Source organism: Ranitomeya variabilis, chromosome 1 (genome assembly GCF_051348905.1).
Source record: "Ranitomeya variabilis isolate aRanVar5 chromosome 1, aRanVar5.hap1, whole genome shotgun sequence".
NCBI classification, from domain to species: Eukaryota; Metazoa; Chordata; class Amphibia; order Anura; family Dendrobatidae; genus Ranitomeya; species Ranitomeya variabilis.
Window position 1 is genome coordinate 280,682,444 of NC_135232.1, and position 21,186 is coordinate 280,703,629.

Sequence of the window (21,186 nt, forward strand, 5' to 3'; positions counted from 1 at the left end):
TTCGGGTAGATTAGATTTTCTCGACAGACGTTCGGCGCACCTGGAGCACCGCTGCAGGAAATGTGTTTGCAGCGTGTGCCACGGTTGTCGCCGTCTGTGCTGAGTTGTTCTATGTATAGGAGGTGCAACTTCATCCAGGGCACTTTGCAGGGTTTCATTGTAATGCAAAGAGGTATGTTTTCTCCCCTGGTGTCACCCGCCTCAAAGCCGTCAATCATCTCCCTCTTGCTTCTGGGCGCGGCCTCCTGTGTTCCTGTTACGTGCCCGGCGCCTGTGCTCTACAATCAGTTCTCGGGCATACGCTGTGCGTGCTGCCTGTCAACTTACATCAGCTGCCTGCGCCTGCGTGTAGCGGAGGCCCCAGATCCTGTCCCGCAGTGTATTATGATGTATTCACACTGCGGGGCTGGGAATCTGGCGCCTGCACAGTGGAGCGCGTCACCGTGCTCCATTGAAGATAGTGCCGATGTGTCGCGAGACTTCGGCACTTCTATCGAGGAGCACGGTGACCTGGGGGGTGACTGGTTCCCTTTAATGGAAAATTGACAGGAAGGGAAAAAGTGTGGTAGAAAAAGATGCACAAGCAACTGGGATAACCGCAGCCTTGAAAGGATTGTTAAGAAAAGGCCATTCAAAAATTAGGGGGAGATTCACAAATAGTGGACTGCTGCTGGAGTCATTGCTTTAAGAGCCACCACACACAGATGTATCCAGTACATGGGCTACAAGTGTCGCATTCCTTGTGTCAAGCCACTCATGACCAATAGACAATGCCAGAAGCGTCTTACCTGGGCCAAGGAGAAACAGAACTGGACTGTTGCTCAGTGGTCCAAGGTGTTGTTTTCAGATGTAAGTAAATTTTACATTTCATTTGAAAATCAAGATCCCAGAGTCTAGAGGAAGAGTGGAGAGGCACAGAATCCAAGCTGCTTGAGATCTAGTGTGAACTCGCCTGACCTTACTTAACCCCACAGAGAATCTGTGGGGTATTGTCAAGAGGAAGATGAGACACCAGACCCAACAATGCTATGAAAGGAACCTGGGCTTCCATAACACCTCAGCAGTGCCACAGGCTGATCACCTCCATGCCACGCCGCATTTATGCAGTAATTGATGTAAAAGGAACCCCGACCAAGTATTGAGTGCTTTTACTGAACACACATTTCAGTAGACCAATATTTCGGATTTTAAAATCCTTTTTCATGCCGGTGTATTAAAAGTATTATAACTTACTGAGATAATGACTTTTGGGCTTTCATTGGCTTTAAGACACAATCATCAACATTAACAGAAATAAACAATTGAAATACAAACACTCTGTAATGACTCAATATAATATAAGAGTTTCACTTTTTTTTTCAATTGAAATACTGAAATAAATTAACTTTTTGATGGTATTCCAATTTAGTGAGAATCACCTGTACTTAGTTTTTCAAATCTACATGGGTTGTCTAATTTCACCACCTCTATTGGTTCTGAAACTTGCACTCCAATGTTTATTTTACCTTAGGCAGGGAGCTTTCTTTCCCTCCTTTTGATACATTTAAATATTGATATACTTAGTTTGTTGGTCAGTTCATTAGCTACTCCAAACCTTTCTCTGTCTCTGCATCAGCTGTAATGGAGCCACGGGTCTAGCTTATTAGCAGGACAGTCAGCCCCCTCTGTATATGTCACTAGTCATGTGCTGATAGACAGGAGGACGAAGCTTGTTGTCCATCATAAAGCTCAAGGAAGTAGTTATTCATTGAGGAGAAGGTCTGAAATGGGACAATACGTAGATTTCAAAAATCTAGAACGCCTTTAATTTTACATTTCATATTTGGTTTTTCAGCTTCTAGACAACCCTTCATGTATCTTGTACCCATTGAAGATGTGCAAAAGTTTCTCCAGCCCCGTTAGATGGCAATTTATATTCAGGGGGCTTAGGGAATGTAATTAGTGTCCTATGAGCATTCCTGTAGAAAGACTTTCCTCACAGGCCGTTCCCAACAGTGGGCAACCTACACAAGTAGATATGATTACTGTTCTCTGAGCTGTTTAAATCACAATTCTTCTTCTATCCTTGTTTGATGATAGTTTGCCCCAGACTTTCCAGATGAGGCAATCTATGCAATGTGTTTCCTGTTTGCATCTTGGAAGACTTTGTAAGCTTCATTATGTTTCAAAGGTTTATGAATGATTTATTCTCTGTCCATTGAAGAGTGACATAGCTTGTGCTTCTACATAGAAGTACTACCAAGGAGGGTAGGATCAGCAATCTGAGCCTTTAATCATGGACAACAGGTTCTATAGTTTAATGAGACCTGAGGTACATTTCATACTAACTCTGGCTCAGTGCAGGAGCTCTATAGAACCTGTTGTCACAGATTTTTGTTACTTTAATGGAGCCCATGTCCTCCTGATAGTTGAAATCACATATCTGTGGCATGTCATGAGAAAGCACTGTAGAATGCAGCCAAAAGTGAAGAACATAAAGACAGTTGCAGGAGAATATCCAATTTTAATGGGAGTTTGTTATAATTACTTAAAAGTACAGGCGCCTAATGGACCCATATCATGGTCAAAAAGTTCAGTGCACCTTCTCGCCTACTTTTTTTTCCCCATCTTTACCTTTCCTCTTCTTGACTGACCCCTCTGGTTTTACAGGATGTACTCTAGGACTTGTCTAGAGGACAGAGCTGGATGGGCAAGTGCCCTGAACTGTTTGGCTACCCCAAGGGTGCACTGGGCGGCTGTACATGGTTTAAACATTTATTTTTTTTGGTACTGAAATATTCCTTTTAAGTTCATCTAAGATTTGCGTTGTCTACAATGTTGAAGCATTCCCGTCCTGGTAGTTTGAGTAATTGGGTGGAAATTTTGGTCAAGTAGTTAATTGATGCCATTACTACCTACTTTTGGTATCATTATGGTGTCTCTAATCATAAGAAGACTGCAATATATTATATGTGGTAACATTTGATCTTGCAGAACTGAACTTGGGGACGGCAGTTGTTAATTTACATATTCTTGCTTACACTACGCAATTATATAATGTTTCTTACCCACTTAATATGGCTGTACCTATCAGTTATCAGTCCGTTATATCCTTGTTCAGTATTCTGCATATATTCAGGTCTCGCTACAGATAGTGTTGTAGTTAATAAAAGAATTGACTAAATCCTGGTAGACGTGATGCTTGGTTGATTCCATCTCACATCTATAGACTGATTTTCTAGAAAAGCAAGGTTCAGATGACCCTTCCCCCCTCATCTCTCTACTTAATGGCCCATTTGTGTGTTCTCCAAGCCTCTCTTGGTCACAGGGCTCATTCTTAAGTTATAACACATCCCATCATAAATAGTGGCCCATCGATTTTTCAAGGTCTCATATTTGCTGATTTCTTCAGAACCCATCATGACCAAGATTTGTCGATTATTAAAAATGACGAAAGTAATTTAAGGGTTCCTCTGCCCTCGTTGTGATTTAAAGAGTGTTTTCTGGCAAACTATATAATATTTTGCCCACAAATTAAAATGCTTAAAGGATTATTCCAAAGATTGTAATTTACCCCCTACTCATGGGATACTGATTTCTGGAGGTATGAATGGTGGCACTGCCAATGGATCTGCTTCAGCTTTAAATGGAGAGGAGATGCACGTAATCTACCTCCACTCCTTTCATTGTCCATGGGACTGCTGGACAGAACCAAGCCTGCCAGCTTACTGCTGCAAGATGATATTTCATTAATCCACTTAAAGCATACAACCACTAGAATGATTTGCGGTGTATTTTATCTTGTACAGAATTGGTGATGCACAGAGTTAAGCTGATCATCGCCTTTTAATAAATGCATGCTGGGGCATTGACTTGAAGAGACATGTATAACTTTGCTGCCTTTCTTAAATGCATTTGTTACATGTCTTATACTTCTGCCAGGAAAGGAGAATCAGATAGTTATTGATCAGACTATGCTTTTCGGAATAGTAAGTATTTATTGTTCAGGCCCCAATAGCATTTTAACCCCTTAGGAGTTAGAGAATCTATTTAAACCGAAGCCTGTTTTCTAATAGCCCTAAGCGATGAATCCTGTAAGAAGTATACACAGAATGAGATTTCCTTCTCTAATATAACCTTGTTTAAATCTATTTTAGCATAGAAAGCTAAGCTGTACACTTCAGTACATGGCGATGCATTGTCAGTGAATTATCACGCCAGCCAGCACATAAGGTTTGATAAGGTATTGCGGCAAAAAAAAAAAGAAGTTAGCTTTACAAAGTGCATTGCCATGGGAAGCCGGAAAGTCCAGCCTTAATAAATCACCCGTTTCTGACCTGTCTTAGCCTGGCACCGAGGGAACCTGAAAAATATTTTTTTTGCAAGGGCAGGAATGAATTTATAGCTCTTAATCACATTTGCAGACACAGTAATAAATGAAGCCGTGTCAGTCCTTCCGACATTTTGTAATGCGGCCAGAACCAATAACCTTGCTGATTATGACTTTTTAAAGGTTTGTTCTATGTCACTTTAGGTCCCTGGGCCTTTTTTGGTCTACCATATACACTACACAAGGGCTTGCATCATTTAGAGGCCGCAGAAGTTATTTCCGTTCATATTTTCTATATTTCTCCTTTGGCTTCTGATCTATAACTCAAGGACAGAACAAAATAATGTTGAATTTGGGAGCACTGTGGTCATATCTTGCTTTTGAACGATAAAGAAACCGGTTTAGTTGGAGTAATTTTAGTTTTACGGTTTTACCCAAAGAGTAATAGGAAATGTGTATAAAGCTCTGATCCAAACTGCAGAACTGATCTTGATGGCTTCCATTTTAAAAGAGTTTCCCAAAGTAACATTAAACCAAAAATGTACTTGATTGTTAAATTGATGTCGCTTTAGTGTTCCTTTATAGTCCGAGTCTTAGCAGTGAGCCCAAGAAAATTAAACCGGCACGGGGTAGCGCCAGTGACTGTAAGTGCAGAATGTAACCGCTAGGGAGAGACCATTGGTGCAATACGGGATTAAACATGGAAGTAATTGGGGGAGTTGTCTTTGTTGTTTTTTTTAAATACGGAATCGGATCACTTTAGAAATTTATTTTATTCATCACAATAAACAGAAAACTAATTGGACATTATAGAAAGTCAACTGACACCATTTGGTTTGCCTAATCTATAATGACATTATAGGCTCGGGGTGGGAGAAAGAAAATGGCATGTACTCGCTTCCTGGATTGGTGCTGTTAGCTATGGTCACTGCCAATCTCCTCGCATAAAAAATATAATGTGACAGCTGCAGCCAATCAGCATCTCATGATTGGCTGCAGCCTACAGTTTCAGTCCGAACAGTAGCTCCTGAAAACATATTCTTTCCAATGGTTTCACCACAGACCATTTTCTATTCTGATAACTCCTAATGTTAAAGGCAAACAAAGACTAGTTTCTACATATAATTCCTATATGTCATAGTCATTGTAAAATATTCTTTGTTTTTTTAAGGTACTGTGCAACGAGAGAGAAAATACCAAGTACAGCCTGGTTTTGGCGACAGACGTGGTGGTGTGATCAGTGCCAGAACATATTTTTATGCTGATGAAGCAAAATGTGATCATCATATGGAAACCTTTCTGAAATGCATTGAGGCTTCAGGTAAGCGTACAAGCTGTAGTACGTAGCAATTGTGATACCTCCAGTAATCCTTAGATATTATGTGTTGTAAATATGTTAGTCATTGATGTAGCACAGGGGCAAATATTTAGTTAGCTGCCTAAGCCCTGAATTTACGGTAAGTGTTTTTTCCAAGGCAAATATTTAGAGAATTGAGAGTGGCTAACGCAGTACCAAGATATATGGTATATCATTCCTTTTCCAAGGCAAAATGGCACATACCTTGGTTGCCACCCTTCCGAGCTGCAACACTAATTTAGGGTGTTTTAAGATTTCCTGGTATGGAAAAAAACTTAGGGGTACTCACCTCAAGCCTCAACCTTTTTTATCATTGTGCAGTTGTAGGTTTAAAAAAGAAAAATTACCGTAACAGTAAAAATGTAGAGATTATCAATTATTTATTTATTAGGTTCAAGATTCTGTTCTGATATTTTTTATTAAAAGTAGTTTCCACGTAAAGAAATGTGGTCCCCAAATCTTTTATATTTGAAAAATGGTAAAATAAAACTGGAACTGTGACCTGCCCAAATCCAGCACCGATTCACCACTACTTCTGCTCCAGTCTCTGTGTTTTCGCTGTTTTGTTGATGTCACATTAATGGCTGCAGCCAAAGATCCCCCATGATTGTGTTTTTAAGGTTTTGAAGCTCAAAAACTAAGCAAAAAAAAAGTAAATTATGGTGTTTGTGGGCTCTGCCAGGTCCAAGGGAAACGGGATGACCAGGAGATTAGAAAGAGGGGAATTTTTTTGACAGCGTGTTTCAGAATTGTTCCAACTCCTTCATCAGGTACCTGACCCGAAAGCAAATGGGTATACCTGATGATGGAGTTAGAACAACTCGGAAAAGCGTTGAAAATAACATTCCCCTCTTTCTAATTTCTTGGTTACCCTGTGTCCTGTGGACCTGATGGCAACCCACCAATGCCACATTTGGTCCAGTTCAGCGAGGGGCACATCAGCCACATCCTACCATTCCTCGAGCCCTATGCTGTGTTTTTGCTATCACTTTGCACAACCTTACCAGGGGAGCAACTCCCTTGAGTTTCTATTTCTCAGTTTTATCCCCCAGATTTCACACATGGAAAGGGCCCCTTCTTGTTAGGTCATGTTCACATGTTCAGTAGTTGGTCAGTATTTTACCTCAGCATTTCTAAGCAAAAACCATGAGTGGAACAATCAGAGGAAAAGTGTATAATAGAAACACGTCACTCACCACTTGTGTATTTATCACCCACTCAAGGTTTTAGATTACAAATGCTGATGTTAAAAACTTACAAAACACTGAACGTGTGCACGCGGCCTTATTCTTACAGAAACCGAGCTCTGAAATACATAAAATGATAACATTACAGCATTTGAGCTGATTTGGATAGAAAAACCTGATTGGTATTAGTCACACAGATAATGGCAGCATTGACAAACTTACTAATTATGTTGTTATTTTTACATGTATTTTCACATAACAGAAAAGTACCGTATTTTCCAGAATGACGCACTGGTTTTAATGATTTTCCCCAAAATTTGAGGTGTGTCTTATAAACCAGTTAGTGATGAGCGAGTGTGCTCGTTGCTCGAGTTTTCCTGAGCACGCTCGGGTGGTCTCCGAGTATTTGTGAGTACTCGGAGATTGTTTTTGTTGACGCAGCTGCATGATTTATCGCTGTTAGCCAGCCTGAGTACATGTGGAGGTTGCCTGGTTTCTAGGGAATCCCCACATGTATTCAGGCTGTCTAGCAGTCACAAATCATGCAGCTGCCGTGACGAAAACTAAATGTCCGAGCACTCACAAATACTCGGAGGTCACCCGAGCGTGCTCTGGAAAACCCGAGCAACGAGTATACTCACTCATCACTAACTTTAGGTGGTCCCATCATGAAGAAGGCTTGAAGCCTGTTTGCTTGTCTTTGGAGAAATGTGACTTTTTGACTATAAATCCTTCCATAAAATCTGGATATTTAAGCTGTAGTAAAAGTTTTGCTAACGAAAATTGTTTTCCGAAGTCATTGTCAATTTTATTTCGAGACTCGCTGTAACTAAGATTTACGGTATTAAAATCATGTGAATTATTATAATGGACTGACAGACAATTGCCCATCCCCGTGTACGGAAATTCAGCAGTGAACACTAATGGATGGGAAAATTGGAACAATTGGCCTAAACAGCTTTCATCTAATTTGTTGCTGTGCGGTAGTCAAGATGAAGAGGATAATTTCCTTCTCAGATTTTGCTGTTCGTCCCCAGCAAGTCTGCATTGAATCAGCGGCTTGGGTTGCATGCAGATTTTTATACCAATTTCACCCTATGCATTCTAAATGGCGCAGTGGAAATCCATAACTTTGCACACAAGAATGGGCATTCTGAGGAATGAAAAATCTACAATATAATCTGAATGCCATACACGGTCTGTTTCAGGGGCGTAGAGATCTGAGAACGCCATCCACTTCTGTTATACTGTAGATTGCTGCGAATTTGTAGTTCAGCATATGGACCAAATATTTGCCAAATTCTGCCATGTCTGAACATGACAAAAAGGGTCAATGTTATTAAAGATCTGTCCAAGTTTGAGATTTGCGAATTTTCAGTGGTTGGTACCTTTTAATGGCTAACTAAACAGATGGTTCACAAATTACTAGTTTTTGAGACTACTCGGGTCCCTTCCTGAGTAGTCTTGAAAGCTTGCAATTTTTTACCATCTTTTTAGTTGGCCATTAAAAGGTATCAACCACTGAGGACTCTTAAATCGTAATATTTTTCGATCTACTGGCTAACCCAGTACAAAGATGGATATATATCTTTTACTCGGACTCCCATGACAGCACGACGAGAGAGGGGATCCGCCCATTAGGAACAGGAAACCTACAGATACAAAAGGGCGGCACCTCTCCCCTGCATCAGTTGGTTTCCTGTTCCTAAAGGGACGGGTGCCCACAGATGAATCTTATGGAGCCCAGGCCGGCCGATTCCGGTAGCGAGGGGGTCTCCTACCTCGGCCGGTGCGGAAATCCCTGGAGACGCCACGGTGGTCCTTGCTGGACTGCACGTCGGTGGCGTTCGCAGCAGGGAGCAGAGTCCAGAGGATTTCTCGCCTCCATCAGCGTCAGCGCCGGTAAGTATTTCCCATTGGCGGTGCAGCGGTGGCGTACTTGCGGGGTGCCGGCATCAGGACTATGTGGCCGGAGCGCTGCGATCCGTCCCCGGCGTCCTGCACCGCTCTCAGCGTGTGCTGGAGCGTTTCCGGGTGCGGTGACGCGGGGGGGCGGAGTTAGTAGCCGCTTCCTGGTCGCCGGATGTCTGCGCATGCGCAGTCGATCCAAAATGGCGGGGCCCATGTATCCTGATTACCGGTATTCTCCCACATGAATCCTATCCTCCCTGCGGTATCCTGGACCAATGGGATTGGCACTGACCTATCTGCTGACCGGATCCAAGGGGGATTTAAGCAGGTGACGATTCAGGAACCCTGCTTTTGGTCGCATTTCGTCATGGAGAGTGGTGGTGAGCAGCAGCAGCTGCTTGATGATGTGCGTCAGAAGCCCAAGGAGAAAGACAGAAGCGACCAGTCCAGTCGTAAAAGCTCATCTGGGCAGGGATCAAGAGCTTCGACTAGGAAAGAACCCCCTCGCATTCCGGTACTTTACTTTGGCGCACGGGTAAGTGATCTACGTGAAAGTTCACTCTGTGACGCGGGCCCCTTATACTTTATCATTCTAGGGAAAGAAGACTGACAAGTCAAAACATAAGGAGTGTGCCCTCTGTGGGGTCCCCTTACCAGACTCTTGTCCTAAGAAATTATGTGCCCCCTGTATACAACAGACGGTGAGGTCTACAGGTGTGGTGGGGTGGAAGTGACATTAGGTCAGATAGTAGTTATCACCTATACTGTCCCCCCCCCCCCCCCCCCCAGGTAGCAGAAGAGTCTGTGAGTGCGGCAAACCTGAAGGAGATGATACGTTTGGAAGTGAGGGAATCACTACGGTCCCTATCCCAAACGGGAGGTTCAAAACATAGAACCCCCCTGGACTCTAATTCTTCGGAGGAAGAAAGAGAAGAGGGTGCCTATCACTCTAGTCCTTCCTCCTCTTCATCAGATGAGGAGTCTGGACGATTTTGTCTGCCCCTGGATAAGATTGACAAAGTGGTCAAGTCAGTTAGGGGCACAATGGGCATAGAAGAAACCAAGCCGCAGCCCTCAAAGCAAGAGATGATGTTCAGCGGACTGGATCGTAAAAAACACAGATCTTTTCCAGTGAACGAAAAGATTCAAGACTTAATCCTCCGGGATCTTACCGCCAGCTTTAAAACGCAGGTACCCCTTTGATGATCCGGTTGTAGAGACATGGGACAAAGCCCCTAAGTTGGATGCGGCGGTGGCAAAAGCATCCAAGAGAGCCTCGTTGCCATTTGAGGATATGGGGACCCTCAAGGACCCCCTTGATAGAAAAGCGGACATTTTCCTTAAAGGTACCTGGGAAACAGCGGCAGGATCTCTCAGACCAGCGGTTGCCGCGACATGTACAGCCAGATCTTTAATGGTCTGGCTGGATCAGTTAGAGACCCAGCTTAAGGACGGCGCTTCCAGAGATTCTATTCTGAAGGCCTTACCAACAATTCAAAATGCTGCGGCCTTTCTATCAGACGCTTCGGTGGACTCAGTCAGGATGGCGGCTAGAGCGGCAGGGCTCTCCAACGCGGCTCGTAGAGCCTTATGGTTGAAGTGCTGGTCAGGCGACATACAATCCAGAGCTAAACTCTGCGCAATCCCGTGTAAGGGAGAATATCTCTTTGGTCCAACTCTGGATGAGTTGCTGGAGAAAGCGGGGGATGACAAGAAGAAATTTCCTAATCCTTCTTCAGCATCCTACCGTCGGCCCTTCAACAGAAGAAGATTTGGTCGCGGAAAGAAACGCGGGTCCTCACCCTCTAGAGAGAGTTTTAGATGGGAGGACAGACGCGGAAGAGGTACGGGCTATATGTTTCGCCGTTCCTCAAAAGAACAGAAAAAGCCGGACCAATGACTAGCAATCCCCGTGGGGGGTAGACTGTCAACATTCTCTTCAGCATGGTTTGACATTTCGAACAGTAAATGGGTCCGAGGCATTATAGCAAAAGGCCTAAAGCTTGACTTTAGTCATTGGCCTCGGGATAAATTTAAGTTAACCCCTTTACGCTCCTCCCCCCTTGAACAAACAGCCCTGGAAGCAGAGGTCATGAACTTATGCTCCAAGAGAGTTTTGATCGAAATCCCAGGATCAGAAAGAGGGAGGGGATTTTACTCTCCTCTTTTTCTGATCAAGAAGCCAGACGGATCGTTTAGAACGATCATAAATCTCAAAAGCCTTAATGAATTCCTGGTCAATGAATCATTTAAAATGGAAACAGTCAGTACAGCAATAAAGATGTTGTTTAAACACTGCTTCATGGTAGTTGTGGATTTAAAGGACGCATACTATCATGTTCCAATACATGAAGACTTCCAGAGATTCCTGAGAGTAGCTGTGACAATGGGGGGTCAGGTTCGTCACTTCCAGTTCAGAGCTCTTCCCTTTGGCCTATCAGCGGCCCCTAGGGTATTTACAAAGTTAGTGGCCGAAGTCATGGCGCACTTGCGAGAATCTGACATCCTGATTGTCCCCTATTTGGATGACTTCCTTATAGTGGGAAGTTCGGCAGACCATTGCCTCTCACAACTAGAGACAACCACAACCAAACTTGAACATCTGGGGTGGATCATAAATTATGAAAAATCCCGGTTACAGCCCCAAATGATACAGAGATTCTTAGGGCTGTTGTTAAATTCAGAAACCCAACAGTGTTGTCTTCCGCCTGACAAGTTGTTACACATCCAACAACAAGTATCTAAAGCAATTGATAAACCATCCATGACCCTTAAACAGGCTATGTCACTGTTAGGATCTCTAACCTCATGCATTCCCGCTGTCCGTTGGGCCCAATTTCATACCAGACCTTTACAATCCGACGTACTGGTTAATGATAGAATTTTACAGGGGTCTTTGCAGAGTCAGATTACCTTGGGTCCAAAAGCCCTTACTTCTCTTAGATGGTGGCTAAACAGTGACAATTTATCGGCGGGAGTTCCCTGGGTAACACGGGTGACACGTATTGTAACAACGGACGCTAGCCCTTCAGGTTGGGGAGCACACATGGATGACATGATAGTTCAGGGTCTATGGGACCCCTTAACATCAGCCTCCTCTAACCACAGAGAATTAATGGCAATTGAACTTTCAGTTAAAAAATTCCTCATATGTCTGCAGGGTCACCACGTCAAGATCCTCTCGGACAACCAGGTGGCGGTCGCATACATAAATCACCAGGGTGGAACTCATTCCGAATCTCTGATGAGAGTGGCGGACCGGTTATTCCAGACAGCGGAGAACAATTTTCTATCTTTAACCGCACTGCACATAAGAGGAAAAGAAAATGTGAAAGCGGACTTTCTAAGCCGCAACACCCTGAGACAAGGGGAATGGTCTCTAAACGATCTCGTGTTCAACCAGATTGTCCAAAAATGGGGACATCCAGAGGTGGATTTATTTGCCACCAGGGACAACCGAAAGACAATAAAATTCTGTTCCCTAAATCCCAGGGAAAATCCTCTGGCGGTAGACGCCTTTCTGATCAACTGGGACTTTCGGTTGGCTTATGCGTTCCCCCCGCTGGGCCTGATACCTCTGGTAATCAGGAAAATAAGAGAAGATCGGGCAAGAGTTATATTGATTGCCCCATTCTGGCCCAGAAGGGCCTGGTTCACCTGGCTCAGGGTTATGTCAGTGGAGGACCCCTGGGTGCTTCCGGACATCCCAGATTTGCTCCACCAGGGTCCGATCAGCCATCCTCAAGTAAAGAGTCTCCATTTGACGGCATGGAGTTTGAGAGGGCGTTACTGAAAAACAAAGGGTTCTCCCCAAATTTGATTGAAACCCTTATGAAAAGTAGGAAGCAGATTACAACAACAATCTACGCTAGAACCTGGCGGAAATTCCTGGCCTCTTCTGACTTTAATTTAGAAGAGGGAATACCTATAAAACAGATCTTAGAATTCCTGCAAAGGGGCTTAGAGCTAGATCTATCCACTAGTACCCTAAAAGTACAAGTCTCGGCCCTAGGGGCCTTGTTTTCCTGTAACGTCACCAATAATTATTGGATCTCAAGGTTCATTAAAGCCTCTAGTAGGGCTAGACCCATACATAGGGATAGATCTATGCCTTGGGATCTTAACCTAGTCCTGTCAGCATTGACTAGAGAGCCGTTTGAACCATTACAATCAGCTTCAATTAAGGCATTATCCCTTAAAACAGCATTTCTGGTAGCAATAACATCTGCCCGTAGGGTAGGAGATATACAAGCTCTCTCCAGAATTTCCCCTTATACAGAGGTTCTGCCAGATAGGGTAGTCCTCAGACCAGACCCGGCCTATTTACCAAAAGTATCATCTCGGTTTCGCAGGTCTCAGGAGATAGTGTTACCATCTTTCATTCCCAATCCCTCCAACCCTAAAGAAGAGCTACTCCATACACTAGACGTTAGGAGATGCCTGTTAGAATACATCTCTGTTACTGATACATGGAAGAAAGATAATGCCTTATTTTTATCTTTCCAAAATCCCAGAAAGGGACTCAGGGTATCAAAGTACACACTAGCAAAGTGGATTAGGGAGGCTATCTCTTTGGCTTATACTGCAGGTGGGGGTCCGACTCCGCAGAATCTGAGGGCGCATTCCACCAGGGCCATGGCTACATCCTGGGCGGAGAAATCTGGAGTATCAATCGACCAGATATGTAAGGCGGCCACATGGTCATCCCCGTCCACCTTCTTTAAACACTATAGGTTGGATTTAGGGGCCTCCTCTGATCTCACCTTCGGGTTAAGGGTGCTGCAGGCTATAGTCCCTCCCTAAGGTAGTGTTACATCTCTGTAAATCTCTCGTCGTGCTGTCATGGGAGTCCGAGTAAAGCATTAAGCTACTTACGGTAGCGGCATTTCTCGGAGGCCCATGACAGCACCCTTAGTTCCCTCCCTATTTCACGTGGGGGTTGCACCTCCTATAATGTATATATCTCACGTGTATATGCCCAGTTCCAATATATGGGTTAAAATTTTGTATATAAACTGTATATAATGTGTATTTTTGTATGCTACTAACCGCGGTAGTCCTCTCAAGGCTCTGAAATACAACTGATGCAGGGGAGAGGTGCCGCCCTTTTGTATCTGTAGGTTTCCTGTTCCTAATGGGCGGATCCCCTCTCTCGTCGTGCTGTCATGGGCCTCCGAGAAATGCCGCTACCATAAGTAGCTTAATGCTTTCTGTCCAAAGTTGTAACCATTGGCGTCCAGGTGCTGTGTTCACTGCAGGTGTAACGTAATTTACCATGTCTATGCAGACAATATGCTTCGTCTTATTGGGACAAGGCTCAAAACCAGTTTTCTGGTTAAAAGAATTCAGGATACGCTTTTGAGAAACACTCATAATATTCCTGAACATCTACTGACATTTAAAAAAAATCTTTTTAAATGGCATCTGTCACTAGGTTTTTGCTATGTAACCTGAGACCACCATGACTGAAGGGAAGAGATCCCACTTCCAGTGATTTATCACTGGGCTACTTGCTGAAGTTTTGATAAAATCCCGGTTTTCTCTGATGCAGATGTACCAGTTGTACAGAATGCTGAGCTCTGAATGTATAACCTCACCCACAGCACTGATTGGCAGCTTTCTGTGTACACTATGCATAGGCAGAAATAAGTGCTAACTAATCAGTGGTGAGTGTGGGGTTACACAGAGCTCAAGCATATGGAGGACTACATGACACGAGACCACTAGTCCTCTAGTGATCTGCTCATATAATGTTGATTTTTATTGATACTACAATCACCCAGTAAATTACACACCGAAGGGTCTCTTCCCTTACACCATGCAGCTTTTAGATTAAATAGCAAAAACCGGCTGACAGATTCCCTGTAAGACTTTAGTAACTATTCTTCAAAAATCGGAATTTGTGTATTTTCTTTTCCTTCCAGGGGGAAGTTCTGAGGATGGATTTTCTGCAATAAAGCTGACTGCGTTAGGAAGACCACAATTTCTGGTAATCTAATTCTCTCCCTTACAATATATTTCTGCTTTGTAAGGCTTCTTTCACACTTCAGTTGTTTGGCGTCAGTCACTTCCGACATAGTGACGGATCGACGGATCCGTCACAATTGTTGAGAAAACGGTTCCAACGGATCCGTTTTTTTGACGGATCCGTTACTTGGGGGTTGTCTGGGAAAAGTATCTACTTTTTGGAGCATGCGCAATTGAAAAAGCGGATTGGGGTGACGGATCCGCCGAAATGACGGTCGCGACGGATCCGTCGCCCATAGGCGGCCATTCTATGGAATGATGGACGCGACGGATCCGCCGCGAACCATCATTTCGGCGTTGACAAAAAATGTTTCAATGTCCGTCTATGTCTAGACAACGTCCGCCAAATTTCTACGGATCCGTCGCATGACAGATGGAATGGACGACCATCCGCCACAATCCGTCGCCAATGCAAGTCTATGGGAAAATAACGGATCCGCCAAAAAAAAATGACGGATCCGTTATTTGAGGAAACTGGCGGTTTTAGACTGACGCCAAACAACTGAAGTGTGAAAGAGGCCTTAGGGGTGAAAACCACCTGTAGCAAAACTTTCTGGAATTGTCAAAGATCAGCATTATCTGTCCTTTGGGGAAGATCCGCTAATCTCACTTATATAACGGCAACGTTTTCAGCAGCACTTTATAAATCAGAGAAAATATCCACAAAGAAAATGTAGACTTGCAGAGAAAGAAACTAAAGGCATCCTTTCTCATTCCAAAACGCTATTAACCTGCAGATATAGGGTTAATTTGCAAATTAAGTGTTCCGAAATTGCCCGGCCTTTGCACTGAAAGCTCAGCTACTTGGAGAAAGTGAAGTTTATTCCTCCCAGCTGCCTTAGGCTTTTAGTCACAGAGGCGCGACCAGTAACCTCTCAGTATATAGTGAGTGGCGGCTGTAACCACACCTTGGCCCTGACTGACAGCTGGCTCAGCAGTGGATCAGGGCAAAGCTGTGGCTGTCAGTCTGTGCCAGAGGCGCGGTTACAGCTGTTGTTCACTATGTACTGAGCAGTGACTGAAAGCCGGAGGCTAAAAGGAAGAATAAAGTTCCTCTCAGTAGCCAGACTTCAGTGCAGTGGCCTGGCATCTATGAAACGTTATTAACCTGCAGCTCAATATCATTTTGGGATTTGACCGGTTCCCCTTAAGCATTTCAACTAAAAAGGAGTTGGCCCTCCTGCCAATCTGCCAGACACTTTGTAAATATCTCAAGAACAAAGCTTGTGTTACTCAGTCTTTTTTTTTCTTATGCCGTTTGACCTAAACATGTATTTTTTGCCAAGGGAGTCTGTTTTATGTGGAGGTCTCAAGTGACAGTGGTTCAACCAACTGCCATTTTGATAAAAAATAAATAAATAAAAAAATTTGCAGTCAGGTTTCATTAATAATTGAACTGTTTGGCTTTTTCAGCATCTATCTGTCACAAATAAATAAAATTTCAGAAAAAAAAATTGAACAGCTAATTTACACCTCTCCTGCAGCTTATTTTTACTGTCACGCAGACCCTGCTGCACCCTTGGAGAAAATAATTGATAATGATTAAATCCTAAGTTTTGCTCTGGTCAGTTAATTACATAAATAAGGATTATTTTATAATCGTATGGAAGATAAAGGAGATTTAGTGCAATGTTTTGTTTCCCTCTGAGCTGTAGACCATACAAAAGAAAAGGAGAGAAAAAAAGCTTGTAACATTGTGCTTTATTGACCATTCTATTGAACTCGTAATTTAAGTGACTTGCATTGGTGGCTAATGTCTTTGGTACGTAAGTCAATGCTACTTTAGACCTCACTAATTTAACAAACACAAAGGAAAACCACAGCAGTTAATTGCAAGGTCTGTTACCGCTTCATCACTGCTTATCCATGATGTGTCTTTATGCATTTCTATAATTCCCTTTGCAGGAATGGTTTGTAAGCTATAGGAAAAAATGGACACAAGACACAGAATTAATTTCAGATTGGGATATATATATATATATATATATATATATATATATATATATATATATATATATATATATATATATATATATATATATATTCTATCCCCCCCCCCAATGAATAATAAAAAAAGATGGAGTAAGCAAAACCACCAAACAAAGGAATATGTAAAATAAAATACCTTTTATTGGTTACATTAAAGATTCATCACCGAAGATGTAGCAAATAGAGGTTTAAAGGATATGAGTAGTGGGAAACCGCATCAAAGTCCAATGAAAAACAAAAGGAGATTAATAGCATGCACCCGATGGATCAATTCCTAATGAGTACATATAGAAATGAGCAAGAAAATATGTGCAATAAGAACAAACGAGATGTCCACGATCTGAAGTGCCACATGCGTTTCAATATCTCATATAGTGCTTATGATAGGGGACGATTTAGATGAACCCACCTCATGGACTTAAAATCGTGGACAGCTCTTATTTTCTTGCTCATTTCTATATGTCCTCATTGGGGACTGATCTATAGGGTGCATACTGTTGTTCTGTTTGTTTTTCATTGGACTTTGATGTAGTTCCATTAATCATATTCTCCTTATTTGACCCTTATTTGTTATATCTTTGGTGATTAATTTTTAATTTATAAAAATACCTGTTATGGATTAGTTATTTCTTTGTTCAGTGGTTTTAGTTATTTCAACTTTTTTGTACTTCCTGGCTTTATAGTTTTATCTATGCATGTATGATACGAAAATGTCACGTTACACTCGTACATAGGGCTGCAAGGGGCGACCGTGAAAATGCCTATTTTCTGCCAAAGTTTGTATTTTTAACTTGGTGAATGTATTTTTGTGTAATGCATTCAGGTGAAGAAACCAAACGCTGTAGGAGATGCAGTATGTTACCATGACTATAGTTTCTTTTATTTTTTATTTTCTTTGCATAAAAGTGCAAAATGCTCTAAAAGGCATACATGCCATAGAAGGGTTCTCAACTATCTAAAGGATAGGAGATGATTTGTAGAGTGTGCAATGTCTAGGATCCCTACCAATCCCAAGAACAAGGCTCTAAAATTCTCAGTGGTGACTGTGCTTGCAGATCATGGCTCCATTCATTATCTCTAGGACAGTGTGAGAAACAGTATTCGGCTTTTTCCGATAATCCCATAAAGAATGAATTTTCAGAGCCCTGTTCTCAGGATTTGTGGGGATCCAGTAGGGACAGAGACCCTGATTCCAGCAATTTATCACTTAATTCATTGGGGGCAGCAGTTGTGATATAATCAGTATTCTGTGCTGTAGTTCTAGAAGAGCTCATATGTTGAGTCCTGTATAACCCACCCACATCAGTGATTGGCAGCTTTTTGAGCTCAATGTATAGTGACAGCGGTTAATCGGTGGTGTGGGAGTGGTTAGACTATGTGCCAGAAGGGCAGCTAGTCCTGTAGTGATCTCCTAACCAAATAATGATTATCTTGAAAAGGCAAAATAAAACCTGGTAAGTGAATTAACACGTCCAATTAACATCCTATTTCAAAACCCCACCCACTGCATATGAGTATGGTTTTGTTCACAAATTGGGGACATCTACAGCATTCTGGAATGCTGTAGATAAGCCCCCAATGTATTCTGAAAGATGAGAAAAAGAGGTTAGATTATACTCGCCCAGGGGTGTTCCCGCTGCGGTCCGGTCCAGTGGGCGTCGCGGTCCGGGGCCTCCCATCTTCTTACGATGACGTCATCTTCTTGTAGTCACGCTGTGGCTCCGGCGCAGGCGCACTTTGTCTGCCCTGTTGAGGGCAGAGCAAAGTATTGCAGTGCGCAGGCGCCGGGAAAGGTCAGAGAGGCCCGGCGCCTGCGCACTGCAGTACTTTGCTCTGCCCTCAACAGGGAAGACAAAGTACGCTTGCGCCAGAGCCGCAGCATGAAGACAAGAAGAGGACATCATCGTAAAAAGATGGGAGGCCCCGGACTGCTACGCCCATTGGATCGGACCGCCCGCCCAGGTGAGTATAATCTAACCTCTTTTTCTCATCTTTGAGGATACATCGGTGGCTTATCTACAGCATTACAGAATGCTGTAGATATGCCCCTGATGCTGGTGGGCTTAGCTTACCTGCGATTTTGGGGGTGACGGGTTCCCTTTAACCCTTCAGGTGCTTCACAGGAGCAGAAGCAATCTGGAAGGAAAAAATGAACATTAACTTTTTAGTCACAAAAATGATCTTTTAGCAACAATTTTTTTATTTTCCCAAGGGTAAAAGGAGAAATTGGACCCCAAAAGTTGTTGTCCAATTTGTCCTGAGTACGCTGAAACCCCATATGGTGGGGGAAACCACTGTTTGGGTGCACAGCAGGGCTCGAAAGGGAAGGAGCACCATTTGACTTTTTTAATGAAAAATTGGCTCCAAACTTTAGCGGACACCATGTTGCGTTTGGAGAGCCCCTGTGTGCCTAACGATTGGTCCTCCCCCACAAGTGACCCCATTTTGGAAACTAGACCCCCAAGGAACTTATCTAGATGCATAGCGAGCACTTTGAACCCCCAGGTGCTTCACAAATTGATCCGTAAAAATGAAAGTACTTTTTTTTTCACAAATTTCCTTTAGCCTCAATTTTTTTCATTTTCACATGGGCAACAGAATAAAGTGGATCCTAAAATTTGTTGGGCAATTTCTCCTGAGTACACTGATACCTCATATGTGGGGGTAAACCACTGTTTGGGCACACAGCAAGTCTCGGAAGGGAAGGAGCGCCATTTGACTTTTTGAATGGAAAATTATCTCCAATCGTTAGCGGACACCATGTCGTGTTTGGAGAGCCCCTGTGTGTCTGAACATTGGAGCTCCCCCACAAGCGACCCCATTTTGGAAATTAGACCTCGCAAGGAACTAATCTAGATGTGTGGTTAGCACTTTTTACCCCCAAGTGCTTCACAGAAGTTTATAATGCAGACCCGTGAAAATGTTTTTTTTTTTCCTCAAAAATGATTTTTTTAGTCCGCAATTTTTTATTTTCTCAAGGGTAACAGGTGAAATTGGACCCCAAAGTTGTTGTCCAGTTTGTCCTGAGAACGCTGGTACCCCATATGTGGGGGTAAACCACTATTTGGGCAAACGTCGGGGCTCAGAAGGGAAGTAGTGACTTTTTGGAATGCAGACTTTGATGGAATGGTCTGCGCGGGCGTCATGTTTTTTTGCTGAGCCCCTGATGTGCCTAAGCAGTAGAAACACCCCACAAGTGAACAAGTGACCCCATTTTGGAAACTAGACCCCCCCCAAGGAACTTATCTAGATGTGTGGTGAGCACTTTGAACCCCCAAGTGCTTCACAGAATTTTATAATGTAGAGCCGTGAAAAAAAAAAATAATTTTTCCCCCACAAAAATCAAATTTTAGCCCCCAATTTTTTATTTTCCCAAGGGTAACAGGAGAAATTGGACCCCAATAGTTGTTGCCCAGTTTGTCCTGAGTATGCTGGTACCCCATATGTGGGGGTAAACCACTGTTTCGGCGCACGTCGGGGCTCGGAAGGGAGGGAGCACCATTTGACTTTTTGAACGCAAGATCGGCTGGAATCCATTGTTGTCGCCATCTCGCGTTTGGGACCCCCCTGATGTGCCTAAACAGTAGAAACCCCTCAATTCTAACTCCAACACTAACCCCAACACACCCCCCTTATCCCCACCCTAACCCTAACACACCCCTAATCCCAACCCTAACCACAAGCCTAACCCTAACCCCAACACACCCCTAACCATAATCTTAACCCCAATTCCAATGCTAATTCCAATCCTAGGGCTATGTGCCCACGTTGCAGTTTCATATGTGAAATATTACAAATTGCTCTGATTGGCTGTTTCACTTTCAACAGCTAATCCGAGCGATCGTAGCCACGGGGGGGCAAAGCCACCCCCCCCCCGGGCTGAAGTACAGCTCCCCCTGTTCCTGCGGGTCGGGTGAAATTTGAGTTAACCTTTTCACCCGACCTGCAGGAACGTGATCATTCTGTGACGCAGCATATGCGTCACAGGTTGGATTGGCACAGACTTTCATGATGCATACGCTGCGTCACAGGTCGGAAAGGGGTTAAAAGCCAAGGACCAAACCACACGGATAAGTAGTCTGACTGGTGGGTCACCGGCGGTTTCTCTCTGACCGCTCACCCTTGTGTGACATGTCTGTCCATATGTGAGAGTATACGGAGAGACCTGTCACTCCAGGGGAGCGAACAGGGAGAATCGTTAAGGAGTCGAACGTACAAGGGGCATTCATTAATGATTTCCCCTGACCCACTTCCTGTGGACTGAGAGCAATGAAACTTGGCAGAGTTATTAGTCCTTCTCTACATAGATGCCACCTAGGGACACACACGCGTCTCTAATCTCTTAAAGCAACTTTAAACACCTCGCTTGTAGTAGTCGACAGGTTGCTCCAAAAGCCACGTTGTGA

At 43.4% G+C, this 21,186-nt stretch overlaps 1 protein-coding gene across 2 annotated transcripts in view; it reads left to right on the forward strand.

The window, feature by feature from the left end:
- PRODH (proline dehydrogenase 1) overlaps positions 1-21,186 on the forward strand; it is a 166,484-nt gene that overhangs the window by 74,772 nt on the left and 70,526 nt on the right. For both annotated transcript variants that reach the window (XM_077294972.1, XM_077294963.1), the window contains 2 exons: positions 5,481-5,630; positions 14,689-14,753. In XM_077294972.1, coding sequence (XP_077151087.1) covers positions 5,481-5,630; positions 14,689-14,753 — 215 coding nt within the window. The remainder of the gene's footprint in view (positions 1-5,480; positions 5,631-14,688; positions 14,754-21,186) is intronic.